An 18,557-nucleotide genomic window follows, 5' to 3' on the forward strand; every position below is an offset into this window, starting at 1 on the left:
TGCTTACAACTCGCCGTAGCCTCCAAAATGGTGGATGATGACGTTGTGATGACACGGTGCGCTCTTGTTCCACACTTCGATTCGGCCCGCACCCGCGGGCCCTCAGCCCACAGGTGTCAAACTCAAGGCTCACGGCCCAGATCTGGCCTGTCACATCATTTTATGTGGCCCTCAGAAGCAAATCAATCTTCCATGAGCCTTGCGAAAACCAGTACCAACATTTAAAATTGTCATATCAATAATAATGTAAAAGACTAAATGCACTTCCACTTGTACTACGAAGACGGTAGGGTGTAGTGTGTGTACTGGGATTGGGCCCGAGAGTTAACCACACGGTTGAAAAGTTAGCGATGGTCCTCAGGTGTCTTAATTTTAACGTCAACTTGACAGCCTGTTAAAGTTAACTGAGTTTCAAACAACAAGATAACGGTGCCGTTAAAGTTAATAGTCAGTGAAATCCTCTTAACCAATGGTTAGAAAATAACTGAGTTAACAACCGGGCTTTGGTCGACAAAGTTCTTTAGTTCAAGTACAGTTCTGTATGACAGGTAACATACTGAAAAGACGGCGCTTAAAATGCCACTGCAATGCACTAATGAGACAGCTAGGCATATTTAGGCGAAATGGCTGTAAAGTGTTTCACAATCATGACTCAAAATTGATTCTTTGTTGTTGTGGAGTCATTTTGCGAATCAGTGACTTCATTTGAGGCGCAACTTTCTACTTTTGTGGGGCATTTCTTCCCCCGGGGACTTGAAATAAACAATTAATCTATGACCAAAAAAAACAAATGAACAAATGGTTTTCAGGGTCGGTGATGGTGTAGTGGTCTCGCCTGACCTTTGTGTGGGCAGCGTGGGATCGGTTCCTGCTCAGTGACGGTGTGTGTGCCCTGCAACTAGCTGGCGACCAGTTCAGGGGGTTGTCCACCTTTACACTACAAAAATTAGCACACGATTGATCAAGTGAAATTATACATCCCCACTGAACACAAACATTTGTTTTAGTGGTTGCATTCCATGCTTGGTTCATTTAATTTTAAGGTATTTTGTCTTTTCTTCAGGTTGAAATTAATTTATTCATCGCTGTTCAAAATGAGTTAAAGTGAGGGTCTTCACTAAAGCACTTCAGGAGGCTTTCATTTTTTCCCCTTATTGGTTAATCGATCAAATGTGTGTACCCAGTAACATTGGATTGGCCTAGTGGTGTGAGGGGGATTCAATGCAATAGTTCAGCACTGAAACACAGTGCATGCAAGGGGTGTGTCCTCAAAAGTTGTCTGCATGGTGGTGAGGAATGTCCAGCGCAGGCACCAGATTCAACTGACTTTTCATTGGTTGTTTTTGTCGCTGTAAAGTGAATAACACTGCTCGTTGGCGGCGGTTTCACATCCGCCCATAGGTGTTCTTTATCCGCTCGATGAGGTGGGTGCCCGACCGCACCGGGGGGTACTTGTCAGATCCGTCGATGCAGCTCACCACGCTCTCGTCGTCAGGGTGGACGAAGAAGGCCAGAGACTGGCGGGTGCTGTTGCAGTCGCCGGCCGGGGGGAGCAAAACTCTGTGGAGCTGAGGGGCACATATGAATGACAAGCTTTGTATGGTCTCATTATGTGTCCACCGCCACCCTCCCTCCTATTTGCTAACTGCATTTCTGCCCAAGTTCCAGTCACTTTAGGAAATATTTTAAATAAGTGAAAAGGTTGGATAAATGTTAGCACTTATACTAAAACAAATGGATAATTAACACTATTCCGGCAATATATAATTGTAATACCCATTTTTCCCGAACAAAAAATAGAACTTTTTACTTGGAAATACACTACTCTCCGCAACATCCCTCACAAAAAAAAAAAAAAAACTAAATACGGATAAATCCTCTTAAAGTTTTTTGATATTTGAGTTTTCTGTACTTGTTTTGAAAGTGCTCACCACAGAGACAAAATGGTCGCTGGTCCAACGCTGCATTAGATCGGCGATGTTGACGAGAACAGCTCCCGGCACGCAAGGAACGCAGACGAACTCACCGGAACGATGGCGCACCTGAACACACACGACACACATGTTAGGGAATGACATTTAGAATACATCTTAATGATTTTTGTTGCCGTACTTGCAAACCCCCTGCGCTCTGGAAGAGCAAAGTGATGCTCCCGTAATCTGAATGCACCCCGCATCGCAGCTGACCCTCCTTGGCTTGCTCGCATTTCACCGGTGGGTAGTAAAGCGAACGTAGCGTCGTGCAGTTTTCTTCAGCTACGACGAGACACAACAAGGAACAATTTTAAATAACTGCATAATGCCCTTCTCTGGAGAACACCATTTACCAACATTTACATTATTAATACATTAAATATTGCAATAGCAATGCAGATCCCCTGACTAAATCAGCAAAGAAGTGTTCCGAAGTGTATCGTACTTCCAATTAAGCGGTGTGCGCTCAGGAAGATATCGGGGTCCACATCCAGACTGAGGGCCATCACCCTCAAAACGCGCAAGCTCAGCTCTTTGCAGCGGTGGAAAAAAGCCATCTGGGTCTCCCGGAATCCCGGGGCCGCCTCGGATGTCGGCCATTTCTACAGAGGAAAAGAAATCACAATGAGTCATTATTTTATTGGGAATAGTTAATGTTTCATGCTGAAGCAAGGCACGCTATAAAAGCAGATTGTACTGTCACGCAGTCACACAGAACAAAATGCTTACTATGTCAGGATGCAGTGAAGTCAGGTTAAACGCTTCTTTTAGATCTCCTGGGTTTTGTGGATCTAAACTGAATGTGTACAAATGCAGAATTAAAAACAACTCTTGTTCATTGTTTAAAAGGTGACAAAAATTAATACATTCATTCCCATGGTCTGCCCAAATGGTATTTGGACAAAATCTTGCTACAGTGGAACCTTGATTTAACGGACTAATAGGAGGAAGGGGTCGTCCATTAAAGCCAATTGTCCGTTAATGCCCAGTACAGTACAAAATTATTCCACATAAATATTTTTAAAAAGCTTGAAACGGTAAAGTTTTAAAGCTTATCAAAAGTTAACCTTGCTGATGGTGCGTTCATGAGCCGGCATTTTAGCGTGTCTCCTTTTTTCAGCACCATGCCATTGAAAAGGGCTTGTCAAAACCAACTGTATTCTGTCCCAAAAAGCAGCACATGTGAGAGATAAGCACACATACTACATCACGAGAGCTTGTTCCGAATAAACAACAGCCAGAAATAAGAAAAGTGCAAACAAAAATGCAGTGAGCCGTCATCCTGGCTTTCGGAGCGTGTACTGTAGACAAATACAATGAGGAAAAAAAAGAGCACTATTTCACTGAACAATAAAAATAAATATTTGCAAAATAACTGCCTGAATATTTATTTTACCTGGTGAATGGGACTTCTGCTCCCGAACCTTTGCGCACATGTAGAGTCTGCAAATTAGGGCTGGGAAGTCACTTTCATCTTTACACAGGACTGTAAGATGCTGTCATTCAAGCGGAAGTCAACCCAAACATATTTTTTTTCAAGAATATGTTCTATGCAAGCGCACTAGTTGAGACAAAGCATTCTGATAAATATTGCGTTGGTGGAATAAGAGTCAATCCACCCGTTTTTATTCATCTCTGGGGGAGGCCATTTTGTCACTTCTGTCGACTGAAAATAACATCACAACTGCTCAGGCCTCAGGTAACGACCAATCACAGCTCAGCTTCAGTAAACAGGTCAGCCGTGATTGGTCGTTACCTGAGCCATGAGCAACTGTGATGTCATTTTCAGTCGACAGAGGTGACAAAATGGCCGCCCCCTGAGATGGATAAAAAGGGGTGGATTTTGCTACTCAACTCATATTCCACAAACGCAATATTAATCAGAATGCCGTGTTTCAACTAATGGACCTGCTGGGAACATATTCTTGAAAAAAATGGGTTCTTTTAAAAAAATCATTTTTTTCTTGTGTAAGCGTTCATTTTACATTAATTTATAAATGCGATGTTGGTGTCTTTGGTGTGTGTGTGCCTCCCGAAAGTGACCCGCTTGCGCAGAAGAGGAGACGACTCACCCACGACCTTGTGTTTGCGGAAGTAAATGTGGTGCAGCGTGTCGGAGCATTTCGACAGTTGAAGAGATTCGATAGAAGGTAGAAATGCAGTATTGGGGGAAATGATGAGGTGAGGCTTTTTGATCTCATTTCATGGAGACGTCAGTAAAGATGACATCACGTCATAACCCCGGTGTAAAAAATGAGCCGATCTGAGCCATGGCTGAATTACTACTACCACTTTATGCTTCAAGTGGGATTAAATTAAAGTCAAATATAAAGTCAATACTGTTACACAAAACAACTTTGCAGAGTCGATCTCCCCGCTGCCAGAACTTTAGTCTCTCCGCCCATGCGGAGAGCATTTTTGGGCTCCGGATGACATCAATGTCGGAGCTATGCGACCTGGCACAGTTCAGACTGCGGTTGCATTGCAAAAAATCAGATCGGTATCCGATGAACCACACATGAAAGTGGCCAAAAACTTTGATTTAATAAGAAGACATGATACACGTTTTTGAGACGAATAACATGCACTTCAATCGGACACTTATAATTCATTTTCCCCAAGCCACGCAGAGCCTCAGCATAAGGACGAAAAGCCGCATGCAGCGTCAGAGCCGCGCGTTACCGACCGCTGGTATATACAGTATGTGACAACAGCGACACAACCCGGAAATATGTGCACAGTCTCTGTCTTAATTGTGCCACACCGTCAGTAAAATAGCAGCCATTTCGAGAGCCAACAGATTTTGGCCGCTACTGTATAAAAGTATTTTCTGTCTGTTAAAAGCAGAGTCCATTGGTTCCGGGTTCATTCAATCGAGGCTCCACTTTCTCACCACAGTGGTCCCTCTATTGCATAAGCTAATGATTGGATAGCTGATAACAGTTTGAGTGCCTTATCAGTAAAAATACACATTATTCCATTTTGATCACATCTTCTTATGTAATGGTGGTTCTAAACAACTAAAACAAACTCACACACCAGAAAATTAAACCAAACACACGTACACAAAATACCTTTCACTCTCCGAAGCTACCCAGCCATGGTGGGGATTGTTTGGGAAGGAATTCTTGCTGAACAGCCTCTTGAACTGATCAGGCTGCAGGAAGAACCGTCTGGAAGCATTCATGACGTGATCAGCCTGCATGGAAATACTCACTTTTACTTGTTTTCCTTCATTCCAACACCAACAAGTCATAACAAAAAAATGTACTAAAATTAGAGATGCCTAAATTACAAACGCGTGTATATGGGTGTGTACTGTGTACTCATGTGTAAGGGGACCGCACAGATGAAAGAAAGACAACAACAAAAAAATGTACAGCACTTCCGGTTTATTTATTATCCAAGGCTGAAAAACATTTTATTTTTAAATGAAAAGTGACTGGATTCTTTACATCCATGACTGACTCTTAATGCATGTCAAGTTGTCTCCGTCGCGTAACAGTAATATTAAATGCACAAGCTAGCAAAAGAGTAATAAAAACAGACATATTTTATTATCCATCCATTATCTATACCGCTTGTCCTCACAAGGGTCGCAGGCGTGCTATCCCAGCTGTCTTCGGGCAGCAGGCGGAGGACACCCTGAATTGGTTGCCAGCCAATCGCAGGGCACACAGAGACAAACAAACATTTGCACTCACAATCACACCTAGGGACAATTTAGAGTGTTCAATTAACCTGCCATGCATGTTTTTGGAATGTGCGAGGAAACCGGAGTACCCGGAGAAAACCCATGCAGGCACAGGGAGAACATGCAAACTCCACACAGGGAGGCCGGAGCCGGGATCGAACCCACGACCTCTGAACTGTGAGGCGTACGTGCTAACCAGTCACCACCGTGCCGCCCTATTTTATTATTATAAATTCAATTATATTAGTATTTTAAAATCACTACAGATTCTTTTACGGGGGTGAATTTTAGTGCTGACAATTTTTTTATGCAGACCTATTATATAAGTGTTGATGTTCAGCCCAATGAAGTGCCAGAGGGATCCTTTGCACTGCGAAAAAAAACGTGAGGTAATTTTGTTGTTTGCCTCAAGCCCTGGGTTAGGAGAATATGATAGTGAATCTTTTATACTACATGCATTAAAAATCTACTATCAAAAATGAAGTATATCAAGAGCACGTATTTTGTCCAATTAAAATAGCATTTTTGTCATAAATCAGCTTAGGAAGTGCGTGGTCCTATGTGGCCCCACTGATGAAAAATTGTAGCCCCTTGCATCATTTAAGTTACCATCCCTGATATAGAGTGTTAAAGATTAGCGAGACATACGTTTAAATATTTTACTGGCATCATTTACAAGCATACATTTTCCACAAAATGTAACTCAGTTAACCTGGAATTCCACTGGCCTTTATCCTTCGCCGTTTTTGTTTGTTTTTGTTTTGTTAATTATTACCACCACAACTACAACTACTATCTCTGTTGAGTCTCACCTCCGCTTGCGCAATGCCAGTATTCTTCAAGAAGACGAATCCCACTTCCACAAAAGCCACTTTTAATTCTCTGCTCAGTTGGTGGAGATCTGCGTCGGAAATATCCTCGACGCTCAGGCTGGCCGCGCTAAAGTCAACCACCGGGATGCTCATCGTTACGAATCAAAACGTCTAAAAACAAAGCGAAAAACAAGAACAGGCTAAAAGTAACCCGAAAACTGCAATGCCAGCGTGGCCTAAAAGGAGGACGCATTGGTATGTGGGATGCACTGTTATTTTGACAGTTTGCAGCCACGTGAAGACCCCGTCCAATCAGAGAGGTTGGGTTGTGACGTCACTCCCATCGGCTCACCTTTGGATGACAACGCATTGAGCACAGGTGATGGACACAATACAAGCACACGTTTTAACACTATTTTACATATATATATGTACAGTCTAACCCTAACTATGAAACCGCTGACATTTCCACAGAGTTTCAGATTTTCGAGCTCAAATGGATTTATTAAGTGTGCCTCAATACTTTTGTCCATTTATTGAATAAAATGCTGCCTTGTCATTGTTCCCCGCAGAGAAATGCTGTACGGATTTGATGTACATGGCGAAGGAGGCCCGGAAGCACAATCTGGGCCCACCGCATCCATCTTACAACCTGCTGCAGCTGGTGAAGGACTTGCTGCTAGGCCTGCCTGCCGCCCGAGGCCCACCTGCGTGCCTCCGGGAAGCTTTGCATCTCTCTGACACGAGTGTCGGACGGCAGGAACGTCCTGGTGTCCAATTTTGACAGCAGAGAGGAGCTCGTTCAGGTGGTGGGGAGTGATTTTTATTTTTTTTATTCACACAGTTTTTATGTAACAATTTGACTTTTCCCAGGCACTTTTGTGCAGCTGTTTCGTCCCTTTCTACTGTGGAGTCATTCCTTCTACCTACCGAGGCATGGTGAGTGAGCAGCATTTGAAATTAATTTCTGGTTGTGCCTTTTTCCGCAACTGACTTTCTTCAGGCTTCTGATTGGGTGAAATGTTTGGGAAGTATCAAGCAGCCTGTTGGTCTGACGAGTGTGGGAAATTTTGCAATTACAAAAAACAAACAAACCTTTTTGTCATATGTCAGCATGACCTGACAGTAGTACATTAGTCAAATTATCTGTGGGAAAAAATCCTTGCTGAAACTGTGGCAGTATATCCACTGGTGTAAAATAAAAGACTGCCTATCACTCATTTGCTAGCAACTGGGCAAAAACTAGCTAACAGAAGCAGAACAAAGATGCAGAAGAAGAGGGAAATGAACAGGAAGGAAACGGTATTGCATTTAAAGTGGAAGTCAACCCAAACATATTTTTTTCAAGAATATGTTCCCAGCAGGCCCACTAGGTGAATCACGGCATTCTGATTAATTTTGCGTTTGTGGAATATAAGTTAAGCAGCAAAATGCACTTGTTTTTAGCTATTTCTGGGGGCGGCCATTTTGTCTTCTGTCGACTGAAAATGACATCACAACTGCTCATGATGACCAATCACGGCTCAGATTCAGAGAACACGTCAGCCGTGATTGGTCGTTGTGAGCAGTTGCGATGTCATTTTCAGTCGACAGAAGACAAAATGGCCGCCGAACTAAACTAGTCTTTTGAATGGCTCTTCACTTTGAACGATGGGAATCAAGTCTTTGTAGAGAGCAGTACATGTGTGCACACGTACATTATGAACACACATGCATGCACTAGCCGCACGCGCAAACTGGTGTGCGGGCTGGTCTAAGACAAAATTGTTTTTAGTAGCCCATTTAGTATGACTAGTCAACAATAACAATCCCCCTTCCCGGTTAGCACTACTTTGACGGCGCGGCCAGCGATAACCTGCCCCACTGCCACCAGAGGAGCACCATCACTGTATCGGCGTACGCCGGTGAGAGCGACCTCTGCCCGCAGGCGAACACGCCCAGCTTCCACCAGGTGCGCTTCAACAACGTCAGCATTCAGGTCAATTCGGAGAACATGTACCGAGTGACCAGCACCTTCTTCCCACCACAGCCGGAGGTAAGACTGTGAAGTGAATTTTTTGATGTGGAATGATCCTGAAAATCCTGAATGTTGTCAGGATAACGATGAAGAATAATGAAGAAACGTCTGGACACAAATGGTTTTATTAGTCCGGTTTTATTTTACAAAGTAGTAACAGGCTTGTGTCTAAGACAATCCCCCCCAAAAACGGTGCACTTTGCCTCACAACCTTCAATGGACTGGAGAATGAATAGCTCATATTACTTCTTAATGATTATGCAAAAATATTACAGAACCTCCTGAGCATCAGTCTTGTCTCGGTAGGTTAGTCAGACCAAATATTAGCCTTTACCTATCACCTATGAATGTTTATCTCTGTTTAGACTTTGTCTTTGTCTGTGTATGCATACTTCTTGGCGCCTGGCTGTTTCTACCACAAGATGTAAATCTCTCATTGGAATATGGTATCTGATCGCCCTGAGTTTCACTTAAGGTCAAATGCAGTCTAGTGTGGCAAACTGTGATTAGAATGGGCCCACAGGTGAAATCTGAATTGACTTTTGTAGTTAAACAAAAAAAAAATGAATAAAATGTAGAATCTGTATAAGATATAATATACAGCTCAACTACAAAGTACTCTGAACAATAGCGTTAGAGCTAGCACAGCGCAAGGGGTTGGCAACGGAAGCAACCCCATTCTCCTTAGTAACGTATAGAAGTGATTTCAAAGGCTTTAAAATTTCGCTGCAGAGCCCATTGTAAGTGTTGATTGAGGAATTTATTTCCACTTTTAGTTATTTTACTCGCAATCTCCCGCCAATCCAGCAGATATAGCAATGGTGAAAAAAGACAACATTCGTTCGATCCCATCCAGAATGTTTCAATATAATCCATCCGTGCATTTTGTATACCACCTTTACTGGTCAGGGTTGCGGGGAGCTGGAGCCTATCCTAGCCGACTTCTGGGTCTCCGTTCAGTCAGTCAGTCAGTCAATAAATCAAAACCTTTATTTAACCAGAAAATAAAAAAACAATTGAGACCGATGTTTCTTTTTCAAGGGAGATTTGGCTAAGAAGGCAGAGCACAATTCACATCATAATAATACAATTTATCAGGCTGTCACAGGGCACATATTGATGATGATGATTAGGGTTAGGGTGGGCACAGTATGGCCGGTGGGCCACATACAGCCAACTCCGTTCTTTAATCCGACCCACCGAGCATTAACATTATCGAGAGTCATATAAAATTGAATTATTGTAGTGTAGACATTTTCTTCATACTTTGTGAATTAAAACGTTTTTCTTTTTCTTTTATTGATTTTGTATGAATTTATCTACCGGTAATTGAATAAATCTTTTATCGATTTGTTAAAAAGTTTAGTATAATGAATAATTTTACACATTTAATTACAATTAATATGTATAGTAATAATATATAATATAATAACATTAGTGAAGAGAATTACTTATTCACATTTGTTTTTTTACATTTTAGATGCAAATTTTGTGATTTTTAAATTTGTTTTAGGGAACAATTGGTAACAAATACAGTATTATTTTTTTTATAAATAACATCAATTATGAGAATGAATTTTTGTTTTTATTAGTTACAATTTCTTTACAAACTTTACATGCACATTTCTGCCATTTTTGTTTTAATTCATTCAATAATTCAAATTAAAACAATTCACTAATAAACAGAAAGGTATGTGTTATTTTTCTATTAAAAGAAACTATTTTTACACATTTTAACCCCTGTTATAAATAACACAACATAAGTATATTATCTTACGTATGTAATGTAAGATAAATAAAGTGATCAGCTACCATGGCAGCTAAACAAATTATGATGACCGTGATATTTTTTTAAATAACTTTTTATTGTTAAGTTTGATTGGAACATTTTGACAAAACTTTTGAAGTGGATAGCAACTATCTTTGGGTGAAGATTAATTTATTTTCACTTTTTAGTCTACTTAAATTGGAACCCAATGGGGCAGCGATCCCCGCAGATTCAGAAGATTGAACTGTGCACAATAATCATGTTTAGTCCACAATAGAGTCCACTAGTAGTTGTTTACGGCCAATGACAGCCACCTACAGGTCTTGGCTGGAACTGCATTGCCTAACATTTGTGACTTCATCTTTTTCAGTTTAGGATCATCCCGCCTGGTGAGAGGTCTGAGTTAATATGTAGTTTTGCCTTTTTTTGTCACTGTAGTCTGTGTTCTTATAAGATTGCCAAGCAAATATTTTTTTACAGACCATGGCTGAGATCTGCAACAATGGCTGGACGGATGCACTCCGCTTCCTGCAAGATAACAGTAAAGGCAAAATCACCTAACTAATTTTTAATCAAATCTATAAATTTTAATTTGAAAATTCTCTGTGCAGATCTTATAGACTGTGACCCTTTCCCAAGGAGCTTGGAGGCCCTTTGACACAAACCAACATGTTGTGATATGGTTGAGGTGCCAGTGAAAGTTCTGGAGTCTTCTGAGGTGCACTGGTGGCTAAACCCGCAAGTCATAGAGAACCTCCCACTTACCCTCCAAAAAGGTAACCCACAATTTACCACATACATGTCAACATGTGGTCGCTCCACAATGTTGTGTGTCCGTTTTGTGACTTATTTGTCACTCCGAGTCTGCTGGGTCTTACTTTATGTGGAGATTTTATTTCTTTAATCACGACTAGTATTTCAGTTAATTCTGACTTGCTCAAGCCACAATGTTGTTTGCATAAATGTTTCTGTTCAAGGGAACTACGCAACTAAATTCTCACTCCAAATCTGCCTCGGATGTAATGTAGAGACTGAGGCCATCGATGGCCCTGGTGAGGGACCCCTCCGGGGCCGTGTTGTTAGGTAATCACCACACGTCACTGCGCGGGATGAGAAGTGTAGCATGCAAGTCTGGGTGGGCGCACCAGGTGTCATTGATCGACCCCAAACGTGGGCCTGTACCGGTGAGATTCATCCAAGAAAAGTTATTTTTGGGCAAAAAGATAGGTTTATCCCGCACAGCTCTTGCCAGTGGATAAATTGTCATGTCATCTTCCAAACCGCTTATCCTATATAGGGTGTGGATAAATTGAATCCCAGGAAATGCAGGTGGAACTTGGATTTGTTTTGGTCATAACTTCCATAAGACAATTGTGATCTATTTTCGCAGGTATGATACGCAATAACGGTCTTGGTTCTAAACACGTAACGCAACTAAAATTGACTCGACTTTCAGCGTTCTCTACCAATAACATCCAATTGTTTTGTTGAACTATTACACCTGTAATTTGTTGCATTTGCCAGCCAAAATCAGTTTGAGAAATATGTTTCGTCACTATCTTAGTTTGTTTAACATATGAACTTACTCTAGAATCTCAGATGGGGACATGGTACTGTCTTAGGAAAATAAGGGTCAAAGCCTGACCAATAAGCCCACAAAAGAAATCCCCAACAAGAGGTATTAAAAATAGCTTCAGTAGGAGGCCTGAAAGGGCCAACCCCCATAGTGACCCTGAGATTGAGTGTCGACCCCGTCTTTGAAAGAAGTATTTTGTTATGAAAATAGCTAGCCTCACGGCTCTGTCCTGGAGCCCAATGATTACCCTGTTGTATAGTGATCAAAGAATCCCAACTCAAATCTAACACACGAATCATGATATACATGATTATTCTTACAGACTCCTATTTAATTATATCCATATAACGATTACACATTTCAAATGTATTATTTTGAGTACTTTGATCCTGGAGGAGGAACCAACATTAAGATTATTTTTATGAACCCTGCCCCTGCCTTGCTGTTATGAATACAGCGCTGTCGTAAGCCGATCTTGTATGTTGCGCAACACTGGCGTGTGTGTGTGTATGAGAATGAGAGCTTGTTTGTGAGACGTCAAAGAGTTGAGAGGATGTTTGCCCGGGGTGAAGAGTGGAATATTTCTTTTGCGGGCTGCGGCTTCCGTAGCGTTTACTACCTGGGAGCGGTGACGTGCATCCTGGAGAGAGCGCCGCATTTGGTGCACGGGGCCTCCAAGATCTGCGGGGCGTCGTCAGGATGCCTGGTGGCCGCGGCGTTGACCGTGGGACTTCCCATCGGTGAGAAAGACTAACTCTAAAATGAACCCATAACAGTGATGGTGAACATGATTCTAACCGATAACACTCACCCCTTAACCCTAACTATAACCACCCTTTTTCAAACCCTAAACCTAACTCTAACCCCAACCCCAACTCCTCTAATCACTAACCCTAACCTACTGACTCCTGTGGTAACCACCAAGACACACACACACACCGAGCAGCATGGTAGAATTATATATGAACTGTCAACAGTGTGCGGTGGACTCCTTTGATTTGACATCATTTTGACTGGCTATCATTCTAGTTACAGGTATCAACATCATTTTAATTAGTTAAAACTTTCCACATATCTGAGAATGAACATGTTGATGTCTTGGATTGAGTTGAACTAAAGATATCTTGAACTGAAGTTATGACCAGTGAGAACCAGAGCTGACCACTCTAAAAATCCATTAAAACGAATTGAATTTAAACAAGATAAGTCAAAATGATATAAAAATAACTATAATGAAAAATCCAAACAATTATAACCATGTACATCACATAATTTACATACCCATGAATGGAAAAATGTGACATTGTTTGTCCTGGGCCAGTGGTTCACAAACTTTTGAAACCAAGGACCACCTAAAAAAAAATCTTCGCATTCCAAGTTGCACGATTGACACAGTGTTTGAATGTAGGAAATACTAAAATGTTAAATACAACTGAACTGTACTTAGGCGCTGGTTGTTTCACGTTCCGGTAGTAGTACTCATACCACACCCGTTGCGGATTGTCTGTCTTAGGCGAAATGATGTTGCAGATACCTGAAAATACACAGGAAGAATGTAATTTCAGATATCAGAAATGTTCTTTTTGACTAGCCAAAATTGCACTACAGATGCAACACATATCCAGTCCAGCTGTCAAATGTGAAAAGTGCTTGCCATAGTTCAGACAAGTTTGATGACATACGTGATGAATGAGTTTGTGATGGCGAAAATACGTAAGGGCTCGTTGATTGGCTTACATAGTAGCAGTAGTTGTTTGGTTTTGCATGGTTAGGAATGTACCGTCTAATGACGCTGTGACAGGCAATCAGCTAGTTGGTGTGGCTCTATTTTTGTTTACATGGCACTTGTTGGCTTTTGCATATGAACTCTTCGTATATTCTGTTTTCCAATAATACTTCAAGATATTTATCATTTAACATGTAACTGTGGCTACAAAGAAGTGTGGAGAGTCAGTGTCGCTGAAACGCGCAAATGCAGTCAATGAATAGGGCGATCGTTGCCTCTCAAATACCTTCATCCTCTGATGTTTGTTGACACTGGTCAAATAGGGGTAGTAGTACTGTAATATCAGTAATTGAACTCAAGTCCATAGAGTAAAAAAAACAAGAGTTCATTGGTTCACTGACGCACTAACACACAGTTGGGAACAGATTCCAGTTTGAGTGTGAGGTTCAAGGCCAACAGCATAGTTGACACAAACACATTGCAACATCAACAAATAGCTACATTATTATAATGATGATGTTTCAAAACGGGGTCCTCAGAACATTTGTACGAGGACGTGTTGGCGGTGGCCAAAGAGGCGAGAAAGCATCGCCTGAGCGTCTTCCACCCAACCTTCAGCCTCCTGCGAACACTGCGCGACTCCCTGCGACAGAAGCTTCCGGATGATGCTCACCGGCGCGCCTCGGGAAGGCTCTGCGTGTCCCTCACCAGGATGAGCGACAGGAGCAACGTCCTGGTGTCCCACTTTGACAACAAGGAGGAGCTCATACAGGTGGGCTGCTCACTTAAGAGTGTTCGACTCACATTATTGGGTCCATTTTTCACTCCAGGTTTGGCTCACATTCCGCATGTCAATGTTTGCCTCACATTGTTGAGTCAATGTTTGATTCCATGTTTGGATCACATAAGCTTGTCCGTGTTTGACTCTAGGTTTGACTCACTTACTATATGTGAATGTATGACTCACATCCTGAGGCCATGTATGATTCCATGTTTGGCTCACATAAGTGTGTCCAAGTTTGACACACTTCGGTCTATGGTTGACTATTTGTGACTCCATTATAGTGTCAATATTTAACTGAAATTGATACGTACATATTTGACTCCATGTATGACTCAGTTTATTATACAGGGTTTGCCCGGAATTAATCGACACCCTCCTAAAAAGGCTTATAAATTATAATTGCCTATATATGTCAGTAGATGGGGGCAAAGCAATATTTTTCAATTATATATTACTGTGGTCTGGCTGAATGAAGCTCCTCCCCTCACCTGAATGTAGTTCTTAATCTGCTATTAGGTGAATTCGCAAATATGTGGGGGAACAGTGTATTCATGTTTGACTCTGTTTGACTCCATGTTTAACTCCACGTTTGACCCACATCACCGTGTCCATATTTGGCTCAATTTTCCACTCACATTATAGGGTCCATGCCGACTCTGACAGTGTCAATGTTTGACTCAGACTGTGCATCCGTGTTTGACTCATATTTTGTCCATGTTTGATTCAAATTGTTTTGTCTACGTTTGATCTAAAGTCTGACTCGCATTATGTTAATTTTTTATTCTTTTTTTTTTTTTTACTCGTGTATTGTTGTACACGTTTGACTCACATTATAATGTCTATGTTTGACTCTAATTATTACACGCATATGTGAGTCCATGTTTTACTCCATGTTGGACTCATTATTGTTTCCATGTTTGATTCACATGAATTCTTTACTTATATTGTGTCATGTTAGACTCCCTGTTTGACTGACATTGTGTCCATGTTTGCCTCACATTGTATGAACACATTTCCATTTAATTTGACTTGCATAATAGAGTCTCCTTCACTCCATGTTTGACTCATATTATTTTGTACATTTGACTAGCATTAGTGTCGATGTTTGAATCTCTGTGGTCTTGAATCGTTTTGCATCCATGTTTGAGATCGTTAGACTCACATTATATTATTTTTACTTTACTGACATTTCATGCATCCATTTTTGACTCACATTATAGTTTCCATGTGGTTCACCATGTGGATTACATTTAACTCCATGTTTGAGTCATAATAATGTCAATGTTTGACACCATGTTGGACTCACATAAATGTCTCCATATTTGACTCACATTGTTACATATTTGATGCCATCTCTGACTCAAGTGTGTCCACGTTTGATTTATATTATTATTTCAATGTTTGCGTCACATTATAGTTTCCATTTTTGTCCCAATAATTTTAATTACTGCGTCAGTATTAAAATCCATCTGAATCAAACTGTGTCAATGTTTGACCCACATTATAGTGTTTATGTTTGACTTACATCTCGTGTTTATGTTTGTAGGTATTGATGTGCAGCTGCTTCTTTCCAGTTTACTGTGGCTTTAGTCCACCTTCCTACCGAGGACAGGTGAGCCAATACCAAAAAAGGAAAACCCAACTATTGTTACCTTTCTTTCTATCACTAAAGTAGCAATTGGTATTTATCGAAGCTATACATGGATGGAGCCCTGAGCAACAACATGCCGCTGTTGGAGCATCGAAACACCATCACGGTGGCACCATTCTCCAGTGAGAGCGACATCAGCCCCAAAGATGCCGCTTGGACCGCCATCTCCGTGCACTGCAATAACCTCAACATCCAGGTGACCGCGGGGAACGTGCGACGCATCTACACCTCCTTCCTGCCCCCTGCACCAGAGGTTAGGTTCCACTTTATTGAGCCAAGGCACAAATTTGACATGCTAATGGTACACCATCAAATAAAACGTCATATGTTTGACTCCACAATTGACTCACATCATTGTGTCATCTTTGACTCACATTGCATCCATTTGTGACTTGCATTATTGAACCTAAGTTTGACCCTCGTGAATTGCTTGACTCATATTGCGGCCATGTTTGACTCACGTTATTCTGCCCATATTTGACTCCGTTTTTGCTCAAATTGGACTCACATTTTGTCCATGTTTGATGCGCAATATTGTGCCCAAGTTGGATTTATTGTTTGACTCCAAGTTTGACTCATGTTTTGTCCATGTTTGGCTCATAACATGGTGCCCAAGTTTGATATCATGTTTGACTCGCACTGTGTCCAAGTTTGACAGCTTGTTTGACTTGAATTTTGTCCATTTTTGACTGACATTATCTTGTCAATTTTGGACTCTGTTTGACTCACATTCTGCCCAAATTTGACCACAGATTTTACATGTTTGACTCACATTGTTGTGTTTAACATCATTATTGACTCCTAATGTGGCGACGTTTGACTCCGATTTTGTCTATGTTTGGCATGTTTGACTGACATTGTGCCTAAGTTTGATTTAAGTACAGCGATTGACTCCGTGTCTCCCCAGTAAAGCCTTTGATTCACATAGTGATCACCTAACATTGTTTGACTCACAGTATAGTGTTCATGTTTGACCTCATGTTGGACTCACATAATAACATTAATGTTTGATTTGCATTATTGTGTCCATGTTTGACTCCATGTTTGGGACTCATACAATAATTTCAATGTTTGTCTCCATGTTTGACTCACAGGAGCTGGCTGAGATCTTCTACAGTGGCTACACAGATGCTCTCTGCTTCCTGAGACAAGAAGGTAAACGTTTCATCTCAATAACTTTCCTTTTTTTCTGAACACAAATCTATGTGATCCAGATATGCTGGCAACATCTTCTCCAGACGAGCAGGTGGACAAGGTTGACATTATAAAGGCAGCTTTGGGGGAAGAACACTGGTGGCTGGAGCACAAACATGCACATAACCTCCCGTTCAACATCAAGAGAGGTGAAACCAACTAATATAATGGAAACAATTATAAAAAATATATATAAACTGTACAATATACCCAAGTTGAAATTAAACATAGAATCCAAATCAATGAGAGAAAAATAGAAATTAAAACCTTAAAAAATGATTAAAACCGTTTTAAGTCACATTTTGATCATGTGAAATGTAAGAAAAGTGTAAAAATAACTTGAATATTATGTTGTCCATTGTGTGTGTATGCGAACAGTTTTGTGTGTGGCGTGCAGGGATGCAGGTGATGTAATTGGAAGACAGGGCTTGTGTCCACTTGAAGCGTTTTACTACATGCTGGCGCCACTGGTGCTTGCCGTTGAGTTGATCTTATTCCTTTTAAAGAGGTAAAGATAAAAATGTTTTGAACTTAATATAGATTGTTCAAAGTTACAAGCAAACGTCTCACATCATGACAGTTTTGTCATTTAACAGCCTAGTGGGTGGGGCATAGGAGCAGTTATAATGACACCTGTTGAATTCGGCATAGCAACAAGTCACAACTGTGATTTTCTTCCTCCTTTGTTTATAAAAGGTTATTTAATTTGTGACGTATTGTAATCATGTTTTTGATCTGCAGCCTGCTGAGACCCACCAACAAGCTACGAAGACAAAGTAGCAGTTGCTATGGCAACAACTGCAGTAGGTGTGTATTCGTGTAGCTTTTAACTCATATGTAGTTGCTATGCAGGCTTTTTCTTGTGCAAATGTAGATCTAATTTGTTGATTTTAATGAATGCCATTTTTATTTAATACAATTATTTATTGAATATTTGTATATTTATTAAATATGTATTTTTATTTAATTGGCTTTTCTATTCAGTGACTAGTGTAGTTAATGAATGGCATTTTTAAAAATGTATATAATTAATTATTAATTCATTGGTCAACTGGAATTTGAAATCTTTGCATGACATTTGTATGTGTGAATGGCATGTTTATTTGTTTAATGGCCTCACTAAATTCTCTTTAACGGCTTTTATATTTATTTAATGTCAGTACAACAAATGTTCCATTAACTGTTATTATGGAGCTTGATCATTTTTTGTTTTCTTGTGCCTTCCAGTGTGTCTATGAAGAACAAATGCAGCAGATTGGACTTGGACTCTGAAAAAACCTAAAAGAGATATTGACAAATGTGCTTATTTAATGCACCTGTGAATTTTACATAAATAACTATTTTGTGAATATTTAATCTCCC

The 18,557-nt window shown here is 40.7% G+C and overlaps 2 protein-coding genes and 1 pseudogene across 5 annotated transcripts; 2 read left to right on the forward strand and 1 right to left on the reverse strand.

Annotated features, from left to right (window-relative positions):
- Positions 1–502: 502 nt before the first annotated feature.
- LOC147148607 (uncharacterized) lies at positions 503–6,758 on the reverse strand. Its single transcript, XM_086028094.1, has 7 exons — positions 6,480–6,758; positions 5,048–5,172; positions 2,703–2,769; positions 2,419–2,575; positions 2,113–2,255; positions 1,932–2,042; positions 503–1,568 (listed from the first exon to the last, which is right to left on the reverse strand). The coding sequence occupies exons 1-7, from the start codon at positions 6,630–6,632 to the stop codon at positions 1,386–1,388; spliced, it is 939 nt and encodes a 312-aa protein (XP_085884220.1). The 5' UTR covers positions 6,633–6,758; the 3' UTR covers positions 503–1,385.
- On the forward strand, positions 6,744–11,503 carry LOC147148608 (patatin-like phospholipase domain-containing protein 2; annotated as a pseudogene). The gene is made up of 6 exons (XR_015086387.1): positions 6,744–6,858; positions 7,052–7,285; positions 7,353–7,418; positions 8,305–8,514; positions 10,745–10,805; positions 10,876–11,503. The product of XR_015086387.1 is annotated as a patatin-like phospholipase domain-containing protein 2 (transcript).
- A 101-nt stretch (positions 11,504–11,604) lies between these two features.
- On the forward strand, positions 11,605–18,551 carry LOC147148609 (patatin-like phospholipase domain-containing protein 2). 3 transcript variants are annotated; one of them, XM_086029062.1, is made up of 9 exons: positions 11,605–12,580; positions 14,106–14,338; positions 15,897–15,962; positions 16,045–16,254; positions 17,096–17,156; positions 17,240–17,344; positions 17,574–17,703; positions 17,937–18,002; positions 18,423–18,551. In XM_086029062.1, exons 1-9 carry the CDS (start codon positions 12,394–12,396, stop codon positions 18,475–18,477), a joined length of 1,113 nt encoding a protein of 370 aa, XP_085885188.1. In that variant the 5' UTR covers positions 11,605–12,393; the 3' UTR covers positions 18,478–18,551. The 3 variants fall into 3 exon arrangements, with proteins under 3 accessions (XP_085885188.1, XP_085885189.1, XP_085885187.1); XM_086029063.1 differs by having other exon boundaries at positions 16,045–16,197; positions 17,216–17,344; XM_086029061.1 differs by having other exon boundaries at positions 11,607–12,580; positions 17,216–17,344.
- The last annotated feature ends 6 nt before the right edge of the window (positions 18,552–18,557 follow it).

This window comes from Filicampus tigris, chromosome 4 (assembly GCF_054856515.1).
Source record: "Filicampus tigris isolate MCC_2025a chromosome 4, RoL_Ftig_1.0, whole genome shotgun sequence".
NCBI classification, from domain to species: Eukaryota; Metazoa; Chordata; class Actinopteri; order Syngnathiformes; family Syngnathidae; genus Filicampus; species Filicampus tigris.